Source organism: Salvelinus sp. IW2-2015, unplaced genomic scaffold (genome assembly GCF_002910315.2).
Source record: "Salvelinus sp. IW2-2015 unplaced genomic scaffold, ASM291031v2 Un_scaffold16326, whole genome shotgun sequence".
In the NCBI taxonomy this organism is placed as follows: domain Eukaryota; kingdom Metazoa; phylum Chordata; class Actinopteri; order Salmoniformes; family Salmonidae; genus Salvelinus; species Salvelinus sp. IW2-2015.
This window is the reverse complement of record NW_019957535.1, coordinates 1,030,349-1,052,853: the sequence shown is the minus strand read 5'-3', so window position 1 is coordinate 1,052,853 and position 22,505 is coordinate 1,030,349. Positions and strand designations below refer to the sequence as shown.

General features: G+C 40.0%; 1 protein-coding gene across 1 annotated transcript in view; it reads left to right on the top strand.

Moving 5' to 3' along the window:
- Positions 1-20,896, top strand: part of LOC112080443 (4-galactosyl-N-acetylglucosaminide 3-alpha-L-fucosyltransferase 9) — a 32,819-nt gene extending 11,923 nt beyond the window's left edge. The window contains exons 2-3 of the mRNA XM_024146212.2: positions 12,630-12,842; positions 13,736-20,896. Of these exons, the coding sequence (XP_024001980.1) occupies positions 13,744-14,832 (1,089 nt within the window). The 5' untranslated portion in view covers positions 12,630-12,842; positions 13,736-13,743 and the 3' untranslated portion in view covers positions 14,833-20,896. The remainder of the gene's footprint in view (positions 1-12,629; positions 12,843-13,735) is intronic.
- Positions 20,897-22,505: the final 1,609 nt, after the last annotated feature.

Here is a 22,505-nt window from a genome sequence, read left to right as displayed (position 1 = left end):
ATTATTTATTTTCACATGTACACCATTCTTTTTCTTGTATCGACTATTTCTTTATTGATCATAAGTTACTTCCAAATGTCACCTCTTCTGAATATTTACCCATTGTAATTTCTGACCATGGACCTTTATCCCTCGACATAGGACTATCAGGACAAACTCGTACTCCTCTCTGTTGAGATTACATTCTCTTCTCCTGTCTGATGCAGACTTCCTAACATTATTTCCAGTCTCTTGTTTCAAATCAGACAATCTCATTCTCTCTTATGGGAATCACTTAAGGCCAACCTTAGAGGATAATTAATTTCTTATTATTCTCATTTAACCTTTCTGGCGCAGGCATTCCACTAGCGACCCACCTCGCCAACCCGGTGAAATTGGCAGAGCGCCAAATCAAAATACATAAAACTCATAAAATATACAAGTGTTATACATCGGCTTAAAGATTAACTTCTTGTTAATCCAGCCGCTTTGTCAGATTTCGAAAAGGCTTTACGGCGAAAGCATACCATGCGATTATCTGAGGACGGCGCCCCGCTTACAAAAGCATACAAACATTTTGCAACCAAGTAAAGGAATTACAAAAGTCAGAAATAGTGATAAAATTAATCACTTACCTTTGAAGATCTTCATATGGTTGCAGTCACAAGAGTCGTCCCAGCTACACAATAAATGTTTGTTTTGTTCGATAAAGTCCCTCTTTATATCCCAAAAACTCTGTTTTGTTGGCGCGTTTTTTTCAGTAATCCACTGGCTCCAAGGCGGTCAAAACATGCAGACGAATACATCCTAATAGTACCCGTAAAGTTTGTCGAAACATGTCAAACGATGTTTATATTTAATCCTCACGTTGTCAGTTGTCTAAATAATCAATAATACTTCAACTGGACAATAGCGTATTCAAAAGAAAGGAAAACAACGAAGGGCGCTCACGCGCCAAACCAGCTCTGCATTCTTCCTCAGTCCACTGACAGAAAGGTCTCATTCTTCTTCATTTTTCAGAAAACAAGCCTGAAACAATGTCTAAAGACTGTTGATATCTAGTGGAAAGCCATAGGAACTGCAATCTGGGTCTAACCCATTAGTAACTAGCTATAGGTATTCAATTGAAAATAACCCACATAAAAAAATCCATTCTGATGACTTTCCTCAGGTTTTGCTCTGCCCAAATCATTCTGTTATATCCACAGACATTATTCTAAACAGTTTGGAAACTTTAGAATGTTTTCTATCAATACCAATTTATAGCATATCCTAGCTTCTGGGCCTAGTAACAGGCAGTTTACTTTGGTCACGCTTCCATCCAGACGTCAAAATACTGCCCCAGCCATAATTTATTTTATTATTTATTTTTATTTTAACCGTTTTTCCAGTAAGTTGACTGAGAACACGTTTCCTCATTTGCAGCAGACGACCTGGGGAATGTTTACCAGGGGAGAGGAGGGGGATGAATGAGCAATTATAAACGGGGATTATTAGGTGACCAAGATGGTTTGAGGGCCAGAGGAATTAGAAGTGAAATGTGAGTAAAGGTTGGTTGGCGAAATGATACTGAAAGTGCTGTCGAAGTGTCTTACCAGGACTCATATCACAGGAACAAACCGGCTTTATAACGGACAGATATTCATTTTTTTATATTCGGATGCTGTTTAACAATTTATTCCAAACAATTCTCCAACTCCCCTGAGGTGGTAATCTCGCTTAGATGCAGAGAAAGCATTTGACAGAATTGAATGGGAGTACCTATTTGCTGTACTTAAAAAAATGGATTTGGGGACAAATTTAGCCCATGGAACCGACTCTCTTTATTATTCGCCGTCGCCATTGAACCCCTTTCAGTAGCTTTGCGGGCATCCTCCTCTTTCCAAGGTGTAACACGGTTAGGTCATCATAACATAGGTTATCATTATATGCATTATATGCCGCTTTGTCAGATTTCGAAAAAAACTGATTTTCAGAGATGGGGTAGCTTACAGGATTAATGCTGTAAAAATGAACAGTTTAACCGCTGTCTCTTATACACATCTAGATGTGTATAAGAGACAGCCTTGTAACCTGTTTACCTTCTATGCTGGAGAACTTTGGCTCCTCCGGTTACAAGCTGAATCTCCAGAAAAGTGACTGCTTCCCAATCAATCCAGCAGCGCTACAGCTCCAGCAGACAGACTTGCCCTTTCAGATTAGCCGCTCTGGTTTCATTAGCCGCTCTGGTTTCAAGTAACTCGTTCATTATATGCTCTTTTTTCTGCAAACTGTTATCCCTTCCTTACGCAAATTAAAACTGATTTTCAGAGATGGGGTAGCTTACGACTTCACTTATAGGAAGGATTAATGCTGTAAAAAATTAACAGTTTACCCACATTTATCTATTTTAATCTATTCCCATTGTTTTTACCAAAGTGTTTTTTTAAAGTCACTTAATCACATATTATCTGGGGAGGCAAGGTACCCAGAGTCAGTAGATCTTTACTTCAGAGATGCAAGTTTAGTGGAGGGCTTGCACTACCCAACTTTTTATACTATTACTGGGCAACAAACTTTCAGAAATTGCCATTAAGTTTACATGCTGCAGATACCCTACGGTACCATCTCGAGGCACATTTTAGTATTTCTGCTTCTCTTCCTATTCTACTCTGCTCTTCTCTCCCAGCATTCCCCTCTCGCTATACTGGCAATCCTRTAGTGCTTTCCACACTTAAGATTCGGTACCAGTTTCGACGGCATTTAACATTCTCCTCTGCATCTACTAAGGATCCTATTGATAAGAATCACTTATTCCCCACTTCCCTAATAGATAATACCTTTCCTTGTCCAGTAAGACTTACATGTAAATGCGATTTATTTATTTTCTCAACCTGGCCTCTAAATATTCTTTGCCTCAATCTCACTTTTTCCGTTACCTTCAAATTAGGCATTGTCTCTCCTCCCAATTTTCTGGCTTCCCTGCTCCACCCCCTTGCCAACCCTGGGATGGCAATGACTCTTTAACCTCAACAGAAAGCAGTCATTTCTCAGATCTGTGTATTATGTCATTGGACAAACACTCCACCAACAAAACTAAAACKGCTTGGGAACGGGAAATGGGTGTTGAATTTACCAAGGAGTGGTGGGATGAGGCSATTGATAGGGTACGCTCCACTATATCTTGTGCTCGTCTTGGTCTCATACAATTTATGGTTTTACATAGAGTGCATTTTTCCAAATCCAGATTGTCTGACATATATCCAAATGTAAATGATGAGTGTGATAGTCACATGTTCATTTAATGCTCTAAACTACAACATTACTGGGATTCTATTTATTTTATTTTATCTGAGGTACTTGAAATGAACCTGCAGCCATGTCCCTTGATAGCCGTTTTGGGTATTCCAGAATACCTGTTCTCCTTGGACCCCAAACATGCCGACATTGTTGCTCTTACATCCTTACTAGCTCGACGTAGAATTCTTCTCCAGTGGAAGTCTGCTCAGCCCTCCTCTACTTCTCAATCGCTCACCGATGTAATGTTCTTTCTAAAGCTTGAGAAAATTAAGTATTCTCTTAAGGGTTCCAATTATACATTTGTTAGAAAATGGCAACCRTTTATATCATACTTCAATGGCTTGCAGAGGCTCCCCTCTGATAAGATGCTTTAAKGTTTCCCAGTAGGTTTTCCCAGTAGTCATTACATAATATGTACAGTCATCAATATAATGCTATCCAGTCCAAGCAAGGTTTACTGATAATTTTACTTATTTATTTCTGTTTTTGTTGCTCCACTTTTTGTATCTTGAATCTGTATTGAGTTGTCTGTGAGAKAATTTTTTTAAATTATAATGTAAAAAACTTGAATTAAATTATATTTAAATATATATATTTTATTTTAAATGAACACTGGTTTGTTAAACAATCTCTCAAGCACAAACCCACGCGCTAGTGAGTAGCCAGCTAATATTTATTTTTCAGGTTTAGCCAACTAGGTATAATTTCACAAGCTCTGAATTCAGCTAACAAGGCAAACCATTTGAATTGTTATGGAACACACCCTTCTGTCCGTCTCCAACTGTTTGAACAGCATGCTAGCCTGTCCACTTTGCTCAGATGTTGAAATCAAGTGGCCTACCTTATTTCTCAGAATGAGAACGAATTGCAAATTCTTTATATAATCGTTTCATGCTTTTTGCACATTTATAAAACACAGACTCAACGGCTTGTATAACAATCATTATTTAACAAAAATGCTGCTAGTGATACGTGGTACCRTGATACGCGCTAGACAAACTGAGCATGCATTTTGCAGAATGAATGTTCATTGGTACATCCGTTTTAAAAGTGTCTGCTATGCTCGCAATTTGAGGAGTTGAAACAAACAGGGTATGGTTGAAAAGGTTCACTTCACCTCTACTACAGTAAAATAATGTCTCCATGTGTTTCCGTGACCATATGACCGATTCTGTTGACCAAATCTCAAATGCGAATAGCGAGTTGAAACCGTTTGTCAGAGAGGAAGAAGTGATCTCTTCATCTTTGTTTATATGAGCGGTAGGGGGAGGGGCTTGGGAGAAAGAGGCGAAGCGAGAGGTTTCACTCTCGCCGAAATCTGTCCAAAATGAGCCCTATGGTTTTCTCTGCGCTTATTTTGAACCAAAGCTTGTCACCTGCCTTGATTCTGCGATATAGGCATTTGGAATATCGCGCAAAAACATRCATTTGAATTCATCTGATAAATTGCCCAGCCTTAATCACAAATGCAGTGAGCCAGTTGAAGGTCATGTTGGATTCAGGCAGACGTATTGAACGAGCAATTAATCAAAGCTCATTTCTAAATGATAAGGTGACTTAAGAGTCCAATCCTGGGGGGCCACATTGGGGGCAAGTCGTAAAGCTAGGGAGAGGTTGTCAGAGTCCAGGGTTGGATTCTCTTTCTTTTYGTTGGAGCCTCCCAGTTGCATCATTGATCCTCAAAGAGGCTTGTAACTTTAAATACTTGGTGTTGCCATGCCAAGCAGTCTGCTGCCTTTTATATATCCATAAAAAGTTGTTTCAGTGTATATGGTAGGMATATCGGATTCCCATCATACACAAAAATAGTACAGGTCATAAGTACAGTACACAAATCTGAAAAATGTCTCATTTAAAACATGTACATATACAGGTGATTAAACCACCATTTAATGGTAATGTGGCAGCCATATTAGATTTGTCATAATAGGATTTGGAGGCAAATTTAAGGTGGGCCCTAACGTAAATKACAAGAGTAGGGGCTAAACATATCAAATCCACAGAGAAACCTTTGAATGGGGAAAATGTTCAGTGTCTGAGCCAACTTGCCTTGATTACAATAGCCACAACATAACAAATGTGTAACCGCATGCATTTTTGTCAGGCAGGACCATACAGCCCTGAATGAGAACACATTTGACTTGGAAAGTTGTCTATTGAACAGTTACCAAAAAGTGAAGTTTACATTCATCATAAATATTCAAAGTTGATATTTCCGACTATTGCATCGGTGTGTTTACAGRTCTATATTTCCGACATGCATGAAGATATCCTAATGTTGTTTGTTTGTGKATGTAGGGCAGACAACTGACTACTTGTATTCCAAACTTAAGCAATATCAGAGCTTGCAATTTTGGGTTACATGAGCTGAGGTGGCCCACCCCCTCTACAGCAAGGCATTATTCTGCACTTTGAGKTATTTATTAATGACCTTCAGAGAAGTCATATTGAGATTAAACTCTATTTTACAAAATCAAGCACATACAGTATAGGTATACATAGACAATATACACATTAACTTACAAAATACAGCCAATTAAAACAAACACATTCTACTAAGCTAAATTATATGGAATTGTTTTGAGAAGGTAATACCAAGGATCATTTAGCTATTTCATTTTGAATTATTTTATGACACCTTGAAGTATCGAAGAAAATAATATATTTTCAGAAAAATATTTTTKGGGSCCATACTGCTATTAGTCCACACAAACGCATTGAATAACAAATTCACTACATGGAAAAACAAATAGTCCCAAAAACATATCTAAAGGAAGTTTGTTCTGAAGTGTCTGTCCTATATCTGAGAGATATAAGTATTTCACCCCTTATYTTTGGCACTTAACAGTCTCCATATATACTTCCACTCATTTTCTACAACTCGTATTAGGAGACATTCAGACTCACAAGTCTCACAGACTCACAAGTCTTGTGAGGCCTGTGAATGTCCTAGAGCAAAGCATGTATGTGTTCATGAGAGTCTAACCTTTCCACAGAGGGGTCATATTAGTGTGTAGCCCAAGCTGTTCGGATGCTACGGACAGAAGTTGACAGATCGGCTGTAAAGATGCCTGTGGGCGTCCTAGAGCAAAACAACCGACATGTACATGTTCTTGAGAGTCATCTTTCCATAGATGGGTCATACTAGTAGGCCAAACCGTTCAGATGCTATAGACGATTCTGTGGGAAGACCGATTTTYGGGATGTCTCATGGCCTGACTAACACCCCTCTAGCTCTGTCACCTTTCACCGCAGATGCAGTAAAACTGTTGCCTCGTCACAGCCAGGTCAGCAGTTGGGGCAATTGTGTACACAATAGTATCACCCGCATATAGATTMATAATTTTCATAATTGTTAAACAAATTCACCAGCAACGAGAGGGGCAGCACACTTGAGCATATCCAATTGGTCCTGGGGATTTATTGGTATCTACAGCAAGTAAGRCATCAAGGACTTGTTTTTCTGTGTATCGCCGAAATGCAAAAACTTTACTATAATTTTCAGAGTCAGAGTCAATCTGCATAATTCCCGAATCAGCATTTAGCCCACTGAAATGTATGATTAAATGCTTCAATGATGGCATTTTTGTCCGTAATGGGGCCAGATTCTGAATTAATTTCTTGGGGCGGAGAGGAGGAATTTACAACCCTTCAGAGATTTGAAAGTTTTCAGGAATATAGCCGGATTCCCCTTGCAATCCGAAATAGTGATTACATAAATCAGATTTAGCCTTTCTGATTAGTCTTATACATTGTTTCCTCAGTTGTCTATATCTGGGCCTAAGCCTGTGTGCCTAGCCTTGACCCAGGCAACATTTCTCGTACGAATGACTTCAGATAATTCAGGAGTGAACCAACCAGGCATTCGATCTACCTTTAGCTATCAGAGTTTTGAGGGGCATGATTATCTACAATAGTGTTGAAGACATTTACAAAAAAATCTTAGATAAATCAGGTTCAGGGATAGCTGAGATACAATCAATGTCACTAAAATAAAGATAATATAAAAACGCTTGTTAACTAAAAAGTTTTTAAAGTTCCACTTAGTGATGACATGAGGCTTAGATTTATGCTTCTCCAATCTGACACAGACAACTGGGCAATGGTCACTAATCTCCAGTGGGAAAACCCCACTAGCAACATATTTATCTGGAGTATTTGTAAAAATACGATCAATCAAGATGGATTTAGAAGAATCTTTAGGATTCGGCCGTGTAGGCTCAGTTATCAGCTGAAACAGGTTTAGCAGAGCAGTGTATCTGACACTGGTGTCCTCCAATCAATATTTAAATTGACCACAATTAATAGCTCAGATCTACCATACTTGGATAGTAATTCTGATAAATTGTTCAGAGCATGACGGAGCCGAGGTAGAGCAATACACTCCCGTGTCAGCTGGTTATTATGACCAAGGCCCAAATTAAGAACGAGACAATACCACATTTTAGGGACAGAGAAACATTTCAATTGTCCTTTGTAAATATGGCAGCACCCCACTTCTGCCAATTCTTTCTGATCTGTAAACATTAGAACCAGACAGAGTCCAGCACAGAATTATTCAACTAAGTTTCAGAAATTACCAGAATGTCCACAGTGGATTGAGAAGACAGTTTCGATAAAATCCATCTTTGAAATCAGATTTCTGGCATTTACATGAACAAATCCAAGACAGCAGCTTTCATGTCAGATGGAGCCTCTAATTCAAGCATGCTATGATCAGTAGCTAACCCCTCATTTGAAAATACCATGGGATTGGTTTGACATAGCGTTGTATATGATCAAACACCATTTYTTTCAAAAGTTTACTAAGGGTTGGTAATAGGCTGATTGGTCAGCTATTTGAGCCAGTTAAGGGGGCTTTACTATTCTTAGGTAGTGGAATAACTTTTGCTTCCCTCCAGGACCTGAGGGCACACGCTTTCTAGTATACATGCTAGACGATTCTGTGCATCAAACCTAGTGGCAACAGTTTGGGAAAGGCCCTTTTCTGTTTCAGCATGACAGAAATGGTTTGTYGAGATCGGKGCGGAAGAACTTGACTGGCCTGCACAGAGCCCTGACCTCTACTCCATCGAACACCTTTGGGATGAATTGAAAAACCAACTGCGAGCCAGTCCTAATCGCCCAACATCAGTGCCCGATCTCACTAATACTCGTGGCTTAGTGGAAGCAAGTCCCTGCAGAAATGTTCCATAATCTAGTGGAAAGCCTTCCCAGAAGAGTGGAGGCTGTTATAGCAGCAAAGGGGGGGATCAACTCCATATTAATGCCCTTGATTCTGTAATGAGATGTATGTGGACACCTCATCGAACCTTTGGTCATATATTGTAACATCGTTCACACCCTCATAAGCTCTAGATCCACCCATTGCTTAAAGAATTCACGTGAACACGTGACCATGTGCTAAAGCAGTGAGGTAGTGCTTAAAAAAYGAAAAATATTTCAGGTAAAAACACTATCTAGACTTGGGGCTATATCATGAGAATCTTTGGTTCAGGTCATGATGTGAACAAAGGAATTTGGAGCTGTCCATTGCCTTTTCATTGCAAATGTCCTGATCTTCTCAAAAATATGTTTCTCCGGTTGTGTCTATTCCGGGGGGTATTCTTGCACATCTCTGCATAGCAGCTGAAACTGGTTCCTTCTGAGTGAAAGCTCTTTGGCCAAAACAACACCAGACTCCAGACAAKTGAAGCTGTAATGGAAGAAAGCAGACAAGACATTAAAACCTTGCATACCAGCGAAAACATGAATTGACCCCAAAGTTCAAGCAATGAGCTCAAAGTAAAAAGACAAAATACCTGAAGTGTTGCTTGTTCACCCTCGTTCATCTCCTTGTACTGGTGGAGGAGAGCAGGTTCTTATGTTGAAAGACACATTTCAGAAAGTTGATTAAAACATTAATTCATCTCCTATGGCTTGATATTGCCTGTAGACTGCTACATCTGGACTAAAATACCCTGTTTACACGCAAACTGACTCCAGCTAAACAATGGCAATGCTAACTATCTAGATTTAGCAAACATTTATCATTTACCAGCTGGCCAGATGCACATGGTATTCATCTAGCTAGCCAGCTAGTTGAGCATGCAAAAAACGACCTCAGAATCTACTGCATAATCCAATGTATTTAGCCATCATTTCATCGTGGCTAGCTAGCTAGTCAATTTAGKTAACATGTGTCCCTATCACTTAACATGGGATTTGATTAACTTGCTAATCAATTACCATTCACACCACAGTGGCTATTTTCGGTAGCTAGTAAGTTAAACATGACAAWGAATACATCAACATTAACAGCAGAATGCAACTGGCCAGCTCAGCTAGCTAATGTTAGCTGACTATACCTGTATTTAACTGTCTAGCTAGCTACGTAGCAATGAAAACTACTWTTTGATACAGTTGAGCCAATAACGTATGCACATGTAGCTAGCTTGCCATTTTCACTGTAGACTCTTAGCTGTGACCCGTTAGGGTTTAGGATTCACGGCAGACTGAAACACTTTCAAAATAMTCCTTCCCACTGGGCTTCAACCAGACTGCCTTTGCCACTGAAGACAGAGCTGTGTTGATACCTACATTTTGCATGTTGTTCGTTATGAAAATATGAGTAAGTCCAATGATCAAGGCATTTTTGTCTTTGATCAAGCTATGGATCTTTCAAATAGAGAGAAATAGAAATGGTGTCTCTTTTGTAAAAAGCACATAAAGGCTTCATAATTCAAAGGTCATTTTAACTGACTGCTATTATCTCATAGAACAAAATGTATAATATCTACTAAGCCTGTGTTAACCTCAGACCTTATTTTTACTGTTAATTACAAAACACTATTCTTTCCCCATAGAGATGGCTGAACGAACCAGAGGTAACTAATTTCTGGGTTTCAGGACTATAAACTGGTGAGTTCTATATCCGCAGAGAGCAGGGTGTGCCATTTGACAGAGAAGCCTWGAGTGACAGACTGGGCTCTTTTTCTCGTCAATGTCCCAGCCCCCTCATTATCTCAACCAGTCGTGGCCAGGCAAGATTCAGAATTTTCTCCGTGGCTAAACATCTTCGTGATTTCACATTTGATTTATCTTTACAGATGACATACAAGTTTGTTATTAAAGGTGCAAAATGAAGAAATCACTACGTCATTTCGTGGTTGCAAARATTTTAATAGTTCACCTAATTACCAGTTTGTGACAAAACAAGCACTGAGTGTAGATAATCATTGTACCAAATCAAATTGTAAGTGTCACATGCGCCGAATACAACAGGTAGACTTACACTGAAATGCTTACTTACAAGCCCTTAACCAACAATGCAGTTAAATAATTTAGAAAATATTTACTAAATAAAGTAGTAACACAATAAAATAACAATTCTGAGTCTATATACAGGGTGTACTGGTACCGAGTCAATGTGTGGGGGTAAAGGTTAGCCGAAGTAATTTGTACATGTAGGTATGGGTAAAGTGACTATGCATAGATAATGAAATGGCCACCCCCGSTGTTTTTTGGACCTAGGCCTTTTGGACCTAGACATGGCGCTCCGGTACTGCTTGCCTTGCGGTAGCAGAGAGAACAGTCTATGACTTGGGTGACTGGAGTCTTTGACAACTTTTGGGGCCTTCCTCTGACACGCCTAGTATATAGTTYCTGGATGGCAGGAAGCTTGGCCCCAGTGATGTACTGGGCCATACGCATTACCCTCTGTAGTGCCTTACAGTCGGATGCCGAGCAGTTTCCATACCAGGTGGTGATGCAACCGGTCAGGATGCTCTCGATGGTGCAGCTGTATAACTTTTTGAGGATCTAGACACCCATGCCAAATCTTTTTAGTCTCCTGAGGGGGAAAAGGTGTTGTCGTGCCCTCTTCACGACTGTCTTGGTGTGTTTGGAACATGATAGTTTGTTGGTAATGTGGACACCAAGGAACTTGAAACTCTCGACCCGCTCCAATACAGCCCCGTCGATGTGAATGGGAGCGTGTTCGGCCCTCCTTTTCCTGGCTCACATTGAGGGAGAGGTTGTTGTTCTGGCACCACACTGCCAGGTCTCTGACCTCCTCCCTATAGGCTGTCTAATCGTTGTCGGTCATCAGACCAACCACTGTTGTGTCGTCAGAAAACTTAATGATGGTGTTGGAGTCGTACTTGGGCACGCAGTCGTGGGTGAATAGGGAGTACTGGAGGGGACTAGGCACACACCCCTGAGGGGCCTCCGTGTTGAGGATCAGCATGGCAGATGTATTGTTGCGGGGCCAGACAGATTACAAGGACGTGTGCTCAGAGCACGCGTGGACCAAGTGTCCACTGACATTTTAAACCTCCCCTGAGATGTCACTGTAGTCCCTGGTTCGAATCCAGGCTGCATCACAGCCGGCTGTGATTGGGAGTCCAATTGGGCGGGACACAATTGGTCCAGCATCGTCCGGGTTTGGCCGTCATTGTAAATAAGAWTTYTTTCTTAAATTACTTGCCTAGTTAAATAAAGATTMAATAAAATARAAATATGGGCCACCATGTGTCCACTTTCCTCTTAGCCTTAAGATAACATCATTCTCATATGCGTGTGATTGATGTCTTAAGATAATGACACTCCGAAAAATACAGTATTATGTGAATTGGAGGAGTAGGTGCTTAATTGAAYTACCAGTATGCATGTGTGATGAGTATCCTTGCTTGAGACCTGAAGAATTGTGCTAGCTCCCGGAACTTATACCTAGGCTTTAACTAAATAGGCTAACACTGTCTTGCATCACTGATATTAATCAAGTTCAGTATCAGGCCAGTCACACATGTAAAGTAATATAACCAAGTTATTTCAGTTGTGCAAGTCTATAGCCTTAATTGTCAATACATTTTTACAATTCTAAGCCGTGGGGGGGGGGGGTCTCAACTGACATAAAATTGTTTTAAGGTGGTCATACTATGGATCATTTAGCTATTTGATTTAGATTTGGGGGGATTTGGGATAAAAAAATGTGGATCAATTATTGAATTTGGCTTTTTACTACTATAGCCGAAAGAAACACAAAAAAATACTTAAACATATCTCTAGCTTAAATTGACGGATTTTTATGGTGATTTTATTTTATTTTCTTACCGGTACGTCAAATCGACTCTAGGGGGTTAAAGGAGCAATCTGCGATTGCTACAAATACAAGCTTGTTTTACTCCATTGTTTGTAAACGCTGTAATCGTAAATAAACACTGTATAGCCTCAAAACATGATTAAAACTATAATTATGATCTCATGGTCAGTCCTCACATCCATAGCTCCGTCTATGAATTTCTCCAGCTCTATCCCAAAAACAGTAGCGGGGTATTGTTTGAACTGAAGATTGTAACTATTGTAACCTTACTTATTCTCTCTTTCCTAAGGAGACATCAATGAGATGACCTGGGAACTCAAAATCAGACCAAATTCACTAGACGACTAAGGACCTTATTCCAACTGTGTGCAGCAACACTTCATTCAAACGCTACTTCACCGAGAAGAGCATTCTCATTGCTGAGCCAATGTAGAACCTGCACCTTCAGGATTGCATGACTTCTTTCCTTGCCTGGATTTCAGCACACAGTCAGCTCTACCAGGTGTGGAATAGTTATTTAGTTATTTTGTAACTCATAGTTAAATTATATAATGCATATTCAATGTTACATTACCTTTTTGATTGAAGAATTATAGGTAACACTTTATTTGGATAGTCCATCTGTAGATGCTTTACAGACTATCATTAACATGTCAACTAACTATCCACTAACCCTTAATCTAAACCTTATTTTAACCATAACCTTAGCAAGCACTTACTTATCAACAGATAGTATGAGCATCTACAGATGGAAAATCTGGATTATAATTATAGGATTGCAATGTAGGCCAGCGAGAGGCAATACATTTTTACTAAACGCAAACGAGCCCAAGCATCTCACACTGTACGTTAAAGCTTCCACGTCTTGCGGTCTTTATTCAAGCCAAACTACACAACATGATGCAAGTGCACTTTCAGCAATTTGCCCTGTACCTTTCGTACCATAGTTTGTTTATATCCATTGGTTATTGCTGGTTGTCGAAAGGCACATTTGACCTACCCTGGCCAGCGGAGTTTCACGTTTGGAACTATTCTATTGGTCCCTAGTTGCAAACTCCACCTACTCTGTAAACCGGGCGAGCTAATCTAGTGTGCCTGTTCACAAATTGCCTCACTGCACGAGCCATGACAAAAAATGTTTGCCAAACTATTAATTGGACGTGACAAAATAACGTAAAAGCCACTATCTTAATGCGGTTGGCCCTCTCGTACGAGGCAAGGATGCCACGAGATATACCGTTTACAAACAATCTTGAAAATGTGTCATCGGGCCTCTAGGCAAAATTGTAGCCGACTTCGCACAGTCTTCCCTTTTAGTCACTTTGATTAAATGATAYGGAATTTACTGATTTGAGTTTAATGTCATTTCTTTTCTTTTTTTACATATCTTTATAGGACAGAGTATGCCATCTGCATCTTTCCACAGAATTCTACGACCATTTCTACTTGGCACCTTTCTCCTGGGCTGTTTTGTGACTCTGTTTTTGATGTACTTCAAACCGTCAACTAGCTGGCTATCAGGTCCTGTAGAGTCAACAGCATCCACTATCCAAGTTAAAAATCTCTTCTCTACCAAGGGTGACAAAAACCTTACCACTGTACTCGTCTGGCTCTGGCCCTTTGGACAGACCTATGACATTGGTGTCTGCAGCTCTCTGTTCAACATTGAGGGCTGTTTCATCACAGCAGATCGGAACCTATATAATAAGTCAGATGGTGTCATCATACATCACAGGGATATCTGTACTGATCTCTCCAACCTGCCCCCCCTTCACCGTCCCTCCTTCCAAAAGTGGATATGGATGAACCTAGAGTCACCATCCCACTCCTCTCAGCTGCCCGGTATTGAAAACTTGTTCAATTTAACTCTGAACTATCGCCAGGATGCTGATATCGAAGTGCCTTATGGGTCGATTGTGACGGCCCAAGGGGACGAGGATTTCGTGCCACCGAGCAAAAGCAAGTTGATCTGCTGGATTGTCAGCAACTGGAACCAGGATCACGTGCGAGTGAAGTACTACAACGAGCTCTATAAACATATTGAGGTTCACGCTTATGGACAAGCCTTTGGAGAGTACATTGCAGATCAAGAATACTTTCCTACCATCGCCAGTTGTAAATTCTACTTGGCGTTTGAGAACTCAATTCACAAAGACTACATCACAGAGAAACTGTATAACCCACTCTCTGTAGGGACGGTGCCTGTGGTTTTAGGTCCACCAAGACAGAACTACGAGAACTTTGTCCAGGGGGAAGCCTTTATCCATGTGGATGACTTCACCTCACCCAAAGAGCTGGCTGATTATCTCCTGCTCTTGGACAGGAATGAGGAAATGTATCTCAGATACTTTGAGTGGCGACGGCACTTTAAAGTGAAAAAGGCATACTTCTGGGCCGAACACACGTGCCTCGCTTGTGATCATCTCAGAAGGCACAAGGAGTACAAGGCATTCAATAACCTTGATAAATGGTTTTGGGGTGGAACGCCTTGAAGGGCCATGAAATTGTTGTTTTGCAGTTGGAGGCATTGCTTTAAAATATATTCAGTCATGATGTATTTGACATTGACAATGTTCCAACATGTTTTTCTCACTGGTTATAGGGGCCCAAATGAGCCATTCTCTTTTTTATTTTGTTACCAGACAGATTTGCTCAGTCTTAATGTGTCTATTGCATTTCAATTCAATCATGATTTATGTTGTAATTTGCAATGCATTTAATATTTGTTTCATAAAATCTCACTTTTATACATGACCAAAAGTATGTGGACACCTGCTCGTCGAACATCTCATTCCAAAATCATGGGCATTAATATGGAGTTGGTCCCCCCTTTTGCTGCTATAACAGCCTCTACTCTTCTGGGAAGGCTTTCCACTAGATGTTGGAACATTGCTGCAGGGACTTGCTTCCATTCAGCCACAAGAGCATTAGTGAGGTCGGGCACTGGTCGGGCTCGCAGTCGGCATTCCAATTCATCCCAAAGGTGTTCGATTCGATGGGGTTGAGGTCAGAGCACTGTGCAGGCCAGTCAAGTTCTTCCACAACGATTTCGGACAAACCATTTCTGTATGGACCTCAGTGCACAGGGGCATTGTCATGCTGAAACAGGAAAGGGCCTTCTCCAAACTTTTGCTACAAAGTTGGAAACAGAATCATCTAGAATGTCATTGTATGCTGTAGCTTAAGATTTCCTTTCACTGGAACTAAGAGGCCTAGCCCGAACCATGAACAGCCTCAGACCATTATTCCTCCTCCACCGAACTTTACAGTTGGCGCTACGCATTCGGGCAGGTAGCGTATTTCCTGGCAACCGCCAAACCCAGATTCGTCCATTCACCAGATGTGATTCATCACTCCAGAGAACGTGTTTCCACTGCTCTAGAGTCCAATGGCGGTAATATTTACACCTCTCCAGCTGACGCTTGGCATTGCACATGGTGGTCTTAGGCTTGTGTGCGACTGCTCGGCCATTTCATGAAGCTCCCGACGAACAGTTCTTAAGCTGACATTGCTTCCAGAGGCCGTTTGGAACTTGGTAGTGACTGCTACAACCGAGGACAGACGATTTTTACCCGCTACGCGCTTCAGCACTCGGCGGTCCCGTTCTGTGAGTTTGTGTGGCTTACCACTTCGCCGCTGAGCCGTTGTTGCTCCTAGACGTTTCCACATCCCCAATAAACACTAAATACAGCACTTAAAGTCGACTGGTGCAGCTCCAGCAGGGCAGAAACTCGACGAACTGATTTGTTGGAAARTTGGCATCCTATGACAGTGCAACGTTGAAAGTCACTGAGCTCTTCAGTAAGGACATTCTACTGTCAATGTTTGTACATGGAGATTACATGGCTGTGTACTCGATTTTATACACCTGTCAGCAACGGATATGGCTGAAATAGCAGAATCCATTCATTTGAAGGGCTGTCCACATACTTTTGTGTATATAGGTGTGTTTAATCTCTGAATGTGACCACATTTGCTGCTATTTGTTTTTTATGATGTACTGTAACTGTTTTGCTATATGGGAATCGGGCTGGCATGACATTTTTATATGGCAGTATACAATACATTTTTGAAATTGAAGAAATAGTTGTCAATTAAAATATGTACTATTTATTGAATTGAGGCATTTTATGATAGACCTTCATATGTATTAGTGATACAGTCATCTATGCAGTGTTTATTGAACACATATGAAAGTAATTCAATTGTGTCATTTACTGTCAAATGTAAATGTGTGTATTGTTTGAAGGTTGCATTTGCACCGCAAAACACACTGACACTCATCTTTGATCATGTATGTACAGTAATACAGTGCAGAAAGAAGGAAAGGAAGATACATAAAAAATAGAGAACTATTATGTTAATAGTGGTTTCTTAGTGAGCATTATCACATTAAATGCATTGCAGTTCTATCATATGCTCCATGAATATTTTACTTACAATGCGAACATTATCCAATTTCATTTGGAATGTTTTTGCTCTCAAATATTTACATCCTATTGTGGTACAATGATGAGAGCACACATTTGACATGAATAATGCATCATATGCTTATCTGTGTGGGCTTGTCTATTGCCATCTAGCCACATTGTCTTAAATATTCACTTGTATATCTTTAACCTTTAAGCAAATTTCACCATATGAGTTCAGTGCATGAAAAATAGGATAACTATTCAAGCTTGGATCTGCCCACACATCTGTGGTTTCATTGTGAAAGATTGAAAATGYTATTAACTTGCTTAGATTTGTTATTTTTTACCAAAGATACCTCCAACCTTGAACTTAAACACCACATAATGRTCTGAGGTAGTATGTACATTATGTACACTACCGTTCAAAAGTTTGGGGTCACGTCGAAATTTCCTTGTTTTTGAAAAAAAAATAATAATATGTCCATTTAAAATAACATCAAATTGATCAGAAATACAGTGTATTGAGGAGTGCAGTGTATTCTTTCAAAAACAAGGACATTTTGAAGTGACCCCAAACTTTTGAACGATAGTGTATATCATAATACCTGTCATTATGTCGTGTTTGACTATATTATGATGCTGGTATGATGTATAGTTCAAATACAGTGTACCACTTTCGTTGAAGGTTGAATACACAAACCATTCAGCATACATAAACGATTCATAAAATGTTCATGAAATCGGTACCCTAATGACCTTCAGAGTGCATTCATATAGTCATTATTGAATAGTATGTCACATGACAGGATAAATGTGAAAATAAAAGTCACGTGAACAAATACATTTTTGGCAGAACAAACATTTTTCTTCCCTTATTTTACTTTATTGGTTCACTGAAATACTGTTTACTTGTTACTATTTCCATTATTATATATCACTACAAAGTAATCATGAATGTTGCCATTGTTATACTTTGCTTACTTTGAATTTAATTTCCAAATATCCATAGCCAGCACAAAGCATATTCTTGAAATGGTCTGAAATAATATCCTACCTCTGATGTTTTTACCAAAAACAGAACACAGTCACCGGCAATTGTTAAAAGCAATTTAGCCATTTCCTTTTGCTTTCCAAATGTAAAAAAAACACAAAGTTTACTTACCATATATTATTTCGTAATGTAAATGATAGTGATCAACCAAAACATGAAATAAGAAAATGTTTCTGTTTGGCAAGAACAACGATTAACTGTGGACAAATGTCACTAATGACATGCAGTTGATCCTCAAATATATGAACCTCAGCGTTAGACTGACCTGGCAACCGAATGGGAAATATAACTTCTGTTGCTTACATGCTCTAAAAATACACCAGATATTTACAGTATCTGGCTATATGTTTTGCATACACATGTAAAAATGCAATCAATAAAAGTAATAAAAGGTTTGAGAAGTTGAATTTGAAAGTTAAGGACATTTCAGTGTTCCGAACTACCACCATTTCCAATGTTTTCCCATCTGAGTTCTTTCTGTTGATGCTTTACGAATGCACTATGAAGGTCTTTATAAATGTTACTTACACCTTAATGGATGTGTTATGAATGTTTCGTATGCTGTTATGAATGCTTTATGTAGGARTAATGGATGTCACTGTGCTTGCTTAGCTGTGCCACTTCCTTCAGCTCACACCGAGAAAATGACCTCTGCCTCGGTTCACACGGCGACCCTCTCGAAACACCTTTAGCTAGCTGCGCTACCAAAAAGCTACATTACCAATGCAATGCTACAGGTGGTAGTTTCAAGCCAAGTTAGGGCTGGATTCAATCCGTTTTGCAGAAGATCCGCAGTATRGCGCAATTCAAATGTAAAGGTCATTTCCGTTTGAGCCGACATATGCAGCGTTTACCATGAAKGCAGTCTCCGCAAGCACAGGAACATTGCCTTTAATTATCAATCGCGCCATCTTCCACGATACGCATTAAATCAAGTTATTACATGCAACCTTCAAAGTTATTGTCACCTAAAGGGTTACCATTGAATCTTCGAGCAAACGGTGTAAACAACTTTCAGGCTGCTTTCATTTTGTTTTATTTACTCTGAGTGGGACCATTTGTATAAAGAGGGTCAAAATGTATTTTTCTTATAGACTATGTAGGAAAAAAAACAAATCATAGCCTCTACATGTCGAATACGTCAYCTTTTGTTGACTCCCTGAAGATGATCTACAGTACTGTGCACGGCCAACATTCGTAATGGTGTGTTCCATCCTTAAAACAAACTAGTCCACTGACACAGATCATGCCTGTATGTAGACAAGCGGAATTCTGTAACTTTCATTTAAAAAAACACCCCACAGCTCTACCATTAATTAAAAAGTGTAGGATGATTTAAGAAGGCCGTTCAACAAATGGCTTTTTATTCCACTGTTCCAGTCTGTGATTCGTTTATACTGCTGTGACATAGCCTAGTTCCAAAGGCTGAAGCAGAGCTGCGCCAGCGGTGCATTATAGCGTTCCGCAAGTCAGGGGTGAGCTGCACAGAGCCCAGCAAAGTCGATCAATCTAGCTGATATTGTGGGCAGCTGACAGTAATATGTAGGCTACCCTTGGTTGGGCCATTTTTTAATACATTTTTTTACCTTTATTTAACTAGGCAAGTCAGTTAAGAACAAATTCTTATTTACAATGACAACCTACCCCAGCCAAACCCTAACCCGGACGACGCTGGGCCAATTGTGCTCCGCCCTATGGGATTCTCAATCACGGTCGGTTGTAATACACCCTGGAATTGAACCAGGGTCGGTAGTGACACCTCTAGCACTGAGATGCAGTGCCATAGACCGCTGCACCACTCGGGAGCCCAGAGTTGACCTATACTCCAACTAAGTTAGCTAGTCCATTAATAGCTAATTAAGTTTGGAAAGCAAATTGCTAACACTAATTCTCACTTGCTAATAATGCCCAGTGAGTAGGCCAACAACTACTGGCTAATAGATTAACTTTTTTTATTTGACTAGGCAAGTCAGTTAAGAACAAATTCTTTTTTACAATGACAGCCTACCCCGGCCAAATCCGGAAAACGCTGGCCCAATTGTGCACCTCCCAATCACGGCCAGATGTGATTCAGCATGGATTCAAACCAGGGACTGTAGTGATACCTCATTGCACTGAGATGCAGTGCCTTAGACAGCTGCGCCACTCGGGAGCCCAACTTGCAGAGGTAGGTATTAATAAATAACTTGCGAGTAAAATGAAATGACAGCACATAGCCTATTAGTGTCAGCAGACTACTACATTTTTAAAGCCACAGATTATAACTAATAAAAAGATTGTAGTCTTCAGCTCAGCCACTGGCATTGCCTTGATCTCCTGGCTATGTCATAGTTGTATCAACCAATCATATTTTCAAATGATGCAATAAAATACAGTCAATCAAGACCGTCAAAAGGCATTCTAAACACTTTAGAATAATGTAGTGTATATTTTGTATTTGTAATATTTCTGTCGCTAACTTTCAAGTGTATTCAGCTTTAAATAATGTTGGTGCTTCAAAGCAGCTCATGAACGATGGGGGGAAAAGAGACACTCAAACCGGAGAGCCAGTGTTGAAGACGGTGGTAATACTGTTGTGGGAAGGACATTTTTCCACCAGTGAGACAATTACACAAAGGAGAATGCAGACAGTTTTTTGGCATAGACGCTAATCCCGTTGTGACATTACCTAATTTCAACCATCTTTTTGAAATTCAGCAGAGATATAGAACTTTTATAGATGTGTCACTCMTTGTGCTGGTGGCTGTCTCAAATGGAGCCGTCGTGAGTTCATGAACTGTCCCAGAATATGATTCTGAAACTGTTTTGCTGTACAGAAATGAAACTGAGGTTCAATGTGGTGGGGATCTGTCGCAAAAGGTTTGTTCTCTGATCTCTTTTTTTCTTTGCACAAATTCTGTTGTCCCTTTTCAAGTCTGTGAATGAGTGTATTAGGAGAGCAGCTTAGGATGTGTTTCCTATTCAAGTCAGTGTCATGGACATTGTCTCTTCATGTTTTGCTGAATCCTAATTGAACAATGCTCATTTTTTGCCAGTTTACTGGAAGAGATTACAAGGTTTTTGCCAAATGTTGTGTTGAACTGTCGATGTGTTTTAGTGTCAAGAAAATAAAGAAATTGATAAAAGCAAATACGTTTTAAATTGTTCATATACATTACATATTGATTGGAAGACAATGTGCCAGATTGACTAAGTTTAATGTTCATAAGGTTTCCCCGCTCCTCCGCTCTCTCCACTGGCTTCCAGTTGAAGCTCGCATCCGCTACAAGACCATGGTGCTTGCCTACGGAGCTGTGAGGGGAACGGCTCCTCCGTACCTTCAGGCTCTGATCAGGCCCTACACCCAAACAAGGGCACTGCGTTCATCCACCTCTGGCCTGCTCGCCTCCCTACCTCTGAGGAAGTACAGTTCCCGCTCAGCCCAGTCAAAACTGTTCGCTGCTCTGGCACCCCAATGGTGGAACAAACTCCCTCACGACGCCAGGTCAGCGGAGTCAATCACCACCTTCCGGAGACACCTGAAACCCCACCTCTTTAAGGAATACCTAGTTAGATACACTATTGTAAAGTGGTTGTTCCACTGGATATCATAAGGTGAATGCACCAATTTGTAAGTCGCTCTGGATAAGAGCGTCTGCTAAATGACTTAAATGTAAATGTTTCAATAAGAAAGTCTTCTAAATGAAGAGTATCCCAAATCCCAGACTGTAGCTAATCCTGTTTAGATCCTGTAAAAAAAAATCTGTTCAGACCAGGATCCTATTGAGAATAGGATTCTGAAAAAAAAGGGCCAAGTGTTATGATGGTAGCACCTCAATTCTCTGGCTGTTAGTTACCCAAGATCCTCACTAGAACTYTGGCATTCACAATCATCCCTTCGAACATGCAGAGTTGACACAGTTTGATTCATTGTCTCAGTTGGACATGGCGGACCAAACCCTAACTTTAGATAAGCATGATAGAATTCAATGCAAGATTTGCGTGGATACTATACACTGTAAAATAATCTTGTTTTTACAGTATTATACAATAAAACTCACAGTAAAGTTCCATATGAATTATTTAGAGTAAATTGACATAAATGACAATGCAGTCTGGGATTTTAGGTGTAAACAGTAAATGATTCCTTAAATTTCAAATGAACTTTGGTTTAACAGTACATTACTGTAACCGCACAGTGTTGTGGGRTGCTGGCAACCTTTTCAAACAAGTGATCCAACCAAACAAGGTGTGTATAGCATTTATGATTTACAAAATATTACAGTAATGGAAAACTGATTCCCACAGTCAATGTGCACATTTATCAACAATAAAATACTGTAAAGCATTATACTCCAGCACACAGTAAATTACTATGAGGCATTATACTTCAGCATACTGTAAATTATGGTGCAAAGAATTGCTGTATTTCAAATGGTTCTGTAATTCCACCCCAAAGAATATAGTATCATACAGTATGTTTGGCACACCAAAAACCTTTTGACCACTAGTGGTTACATGGTATTGTTGTTTCTGGCTCATTAACATACATGGAGGCATGCCTTATAAGGGGCTACATTTCTGCCACCCGTTTGTGAGAGTGCTGTACCAATTTAACTGATATGTGGTAGTGTTGATATTAGTGATGTGCATTCCGGCTCTTTCAGTGAGCCGGCTCGTTCGGCTCAGCTCACCAAAAAGTAGCCGGCTCTTWTGGCTCCCA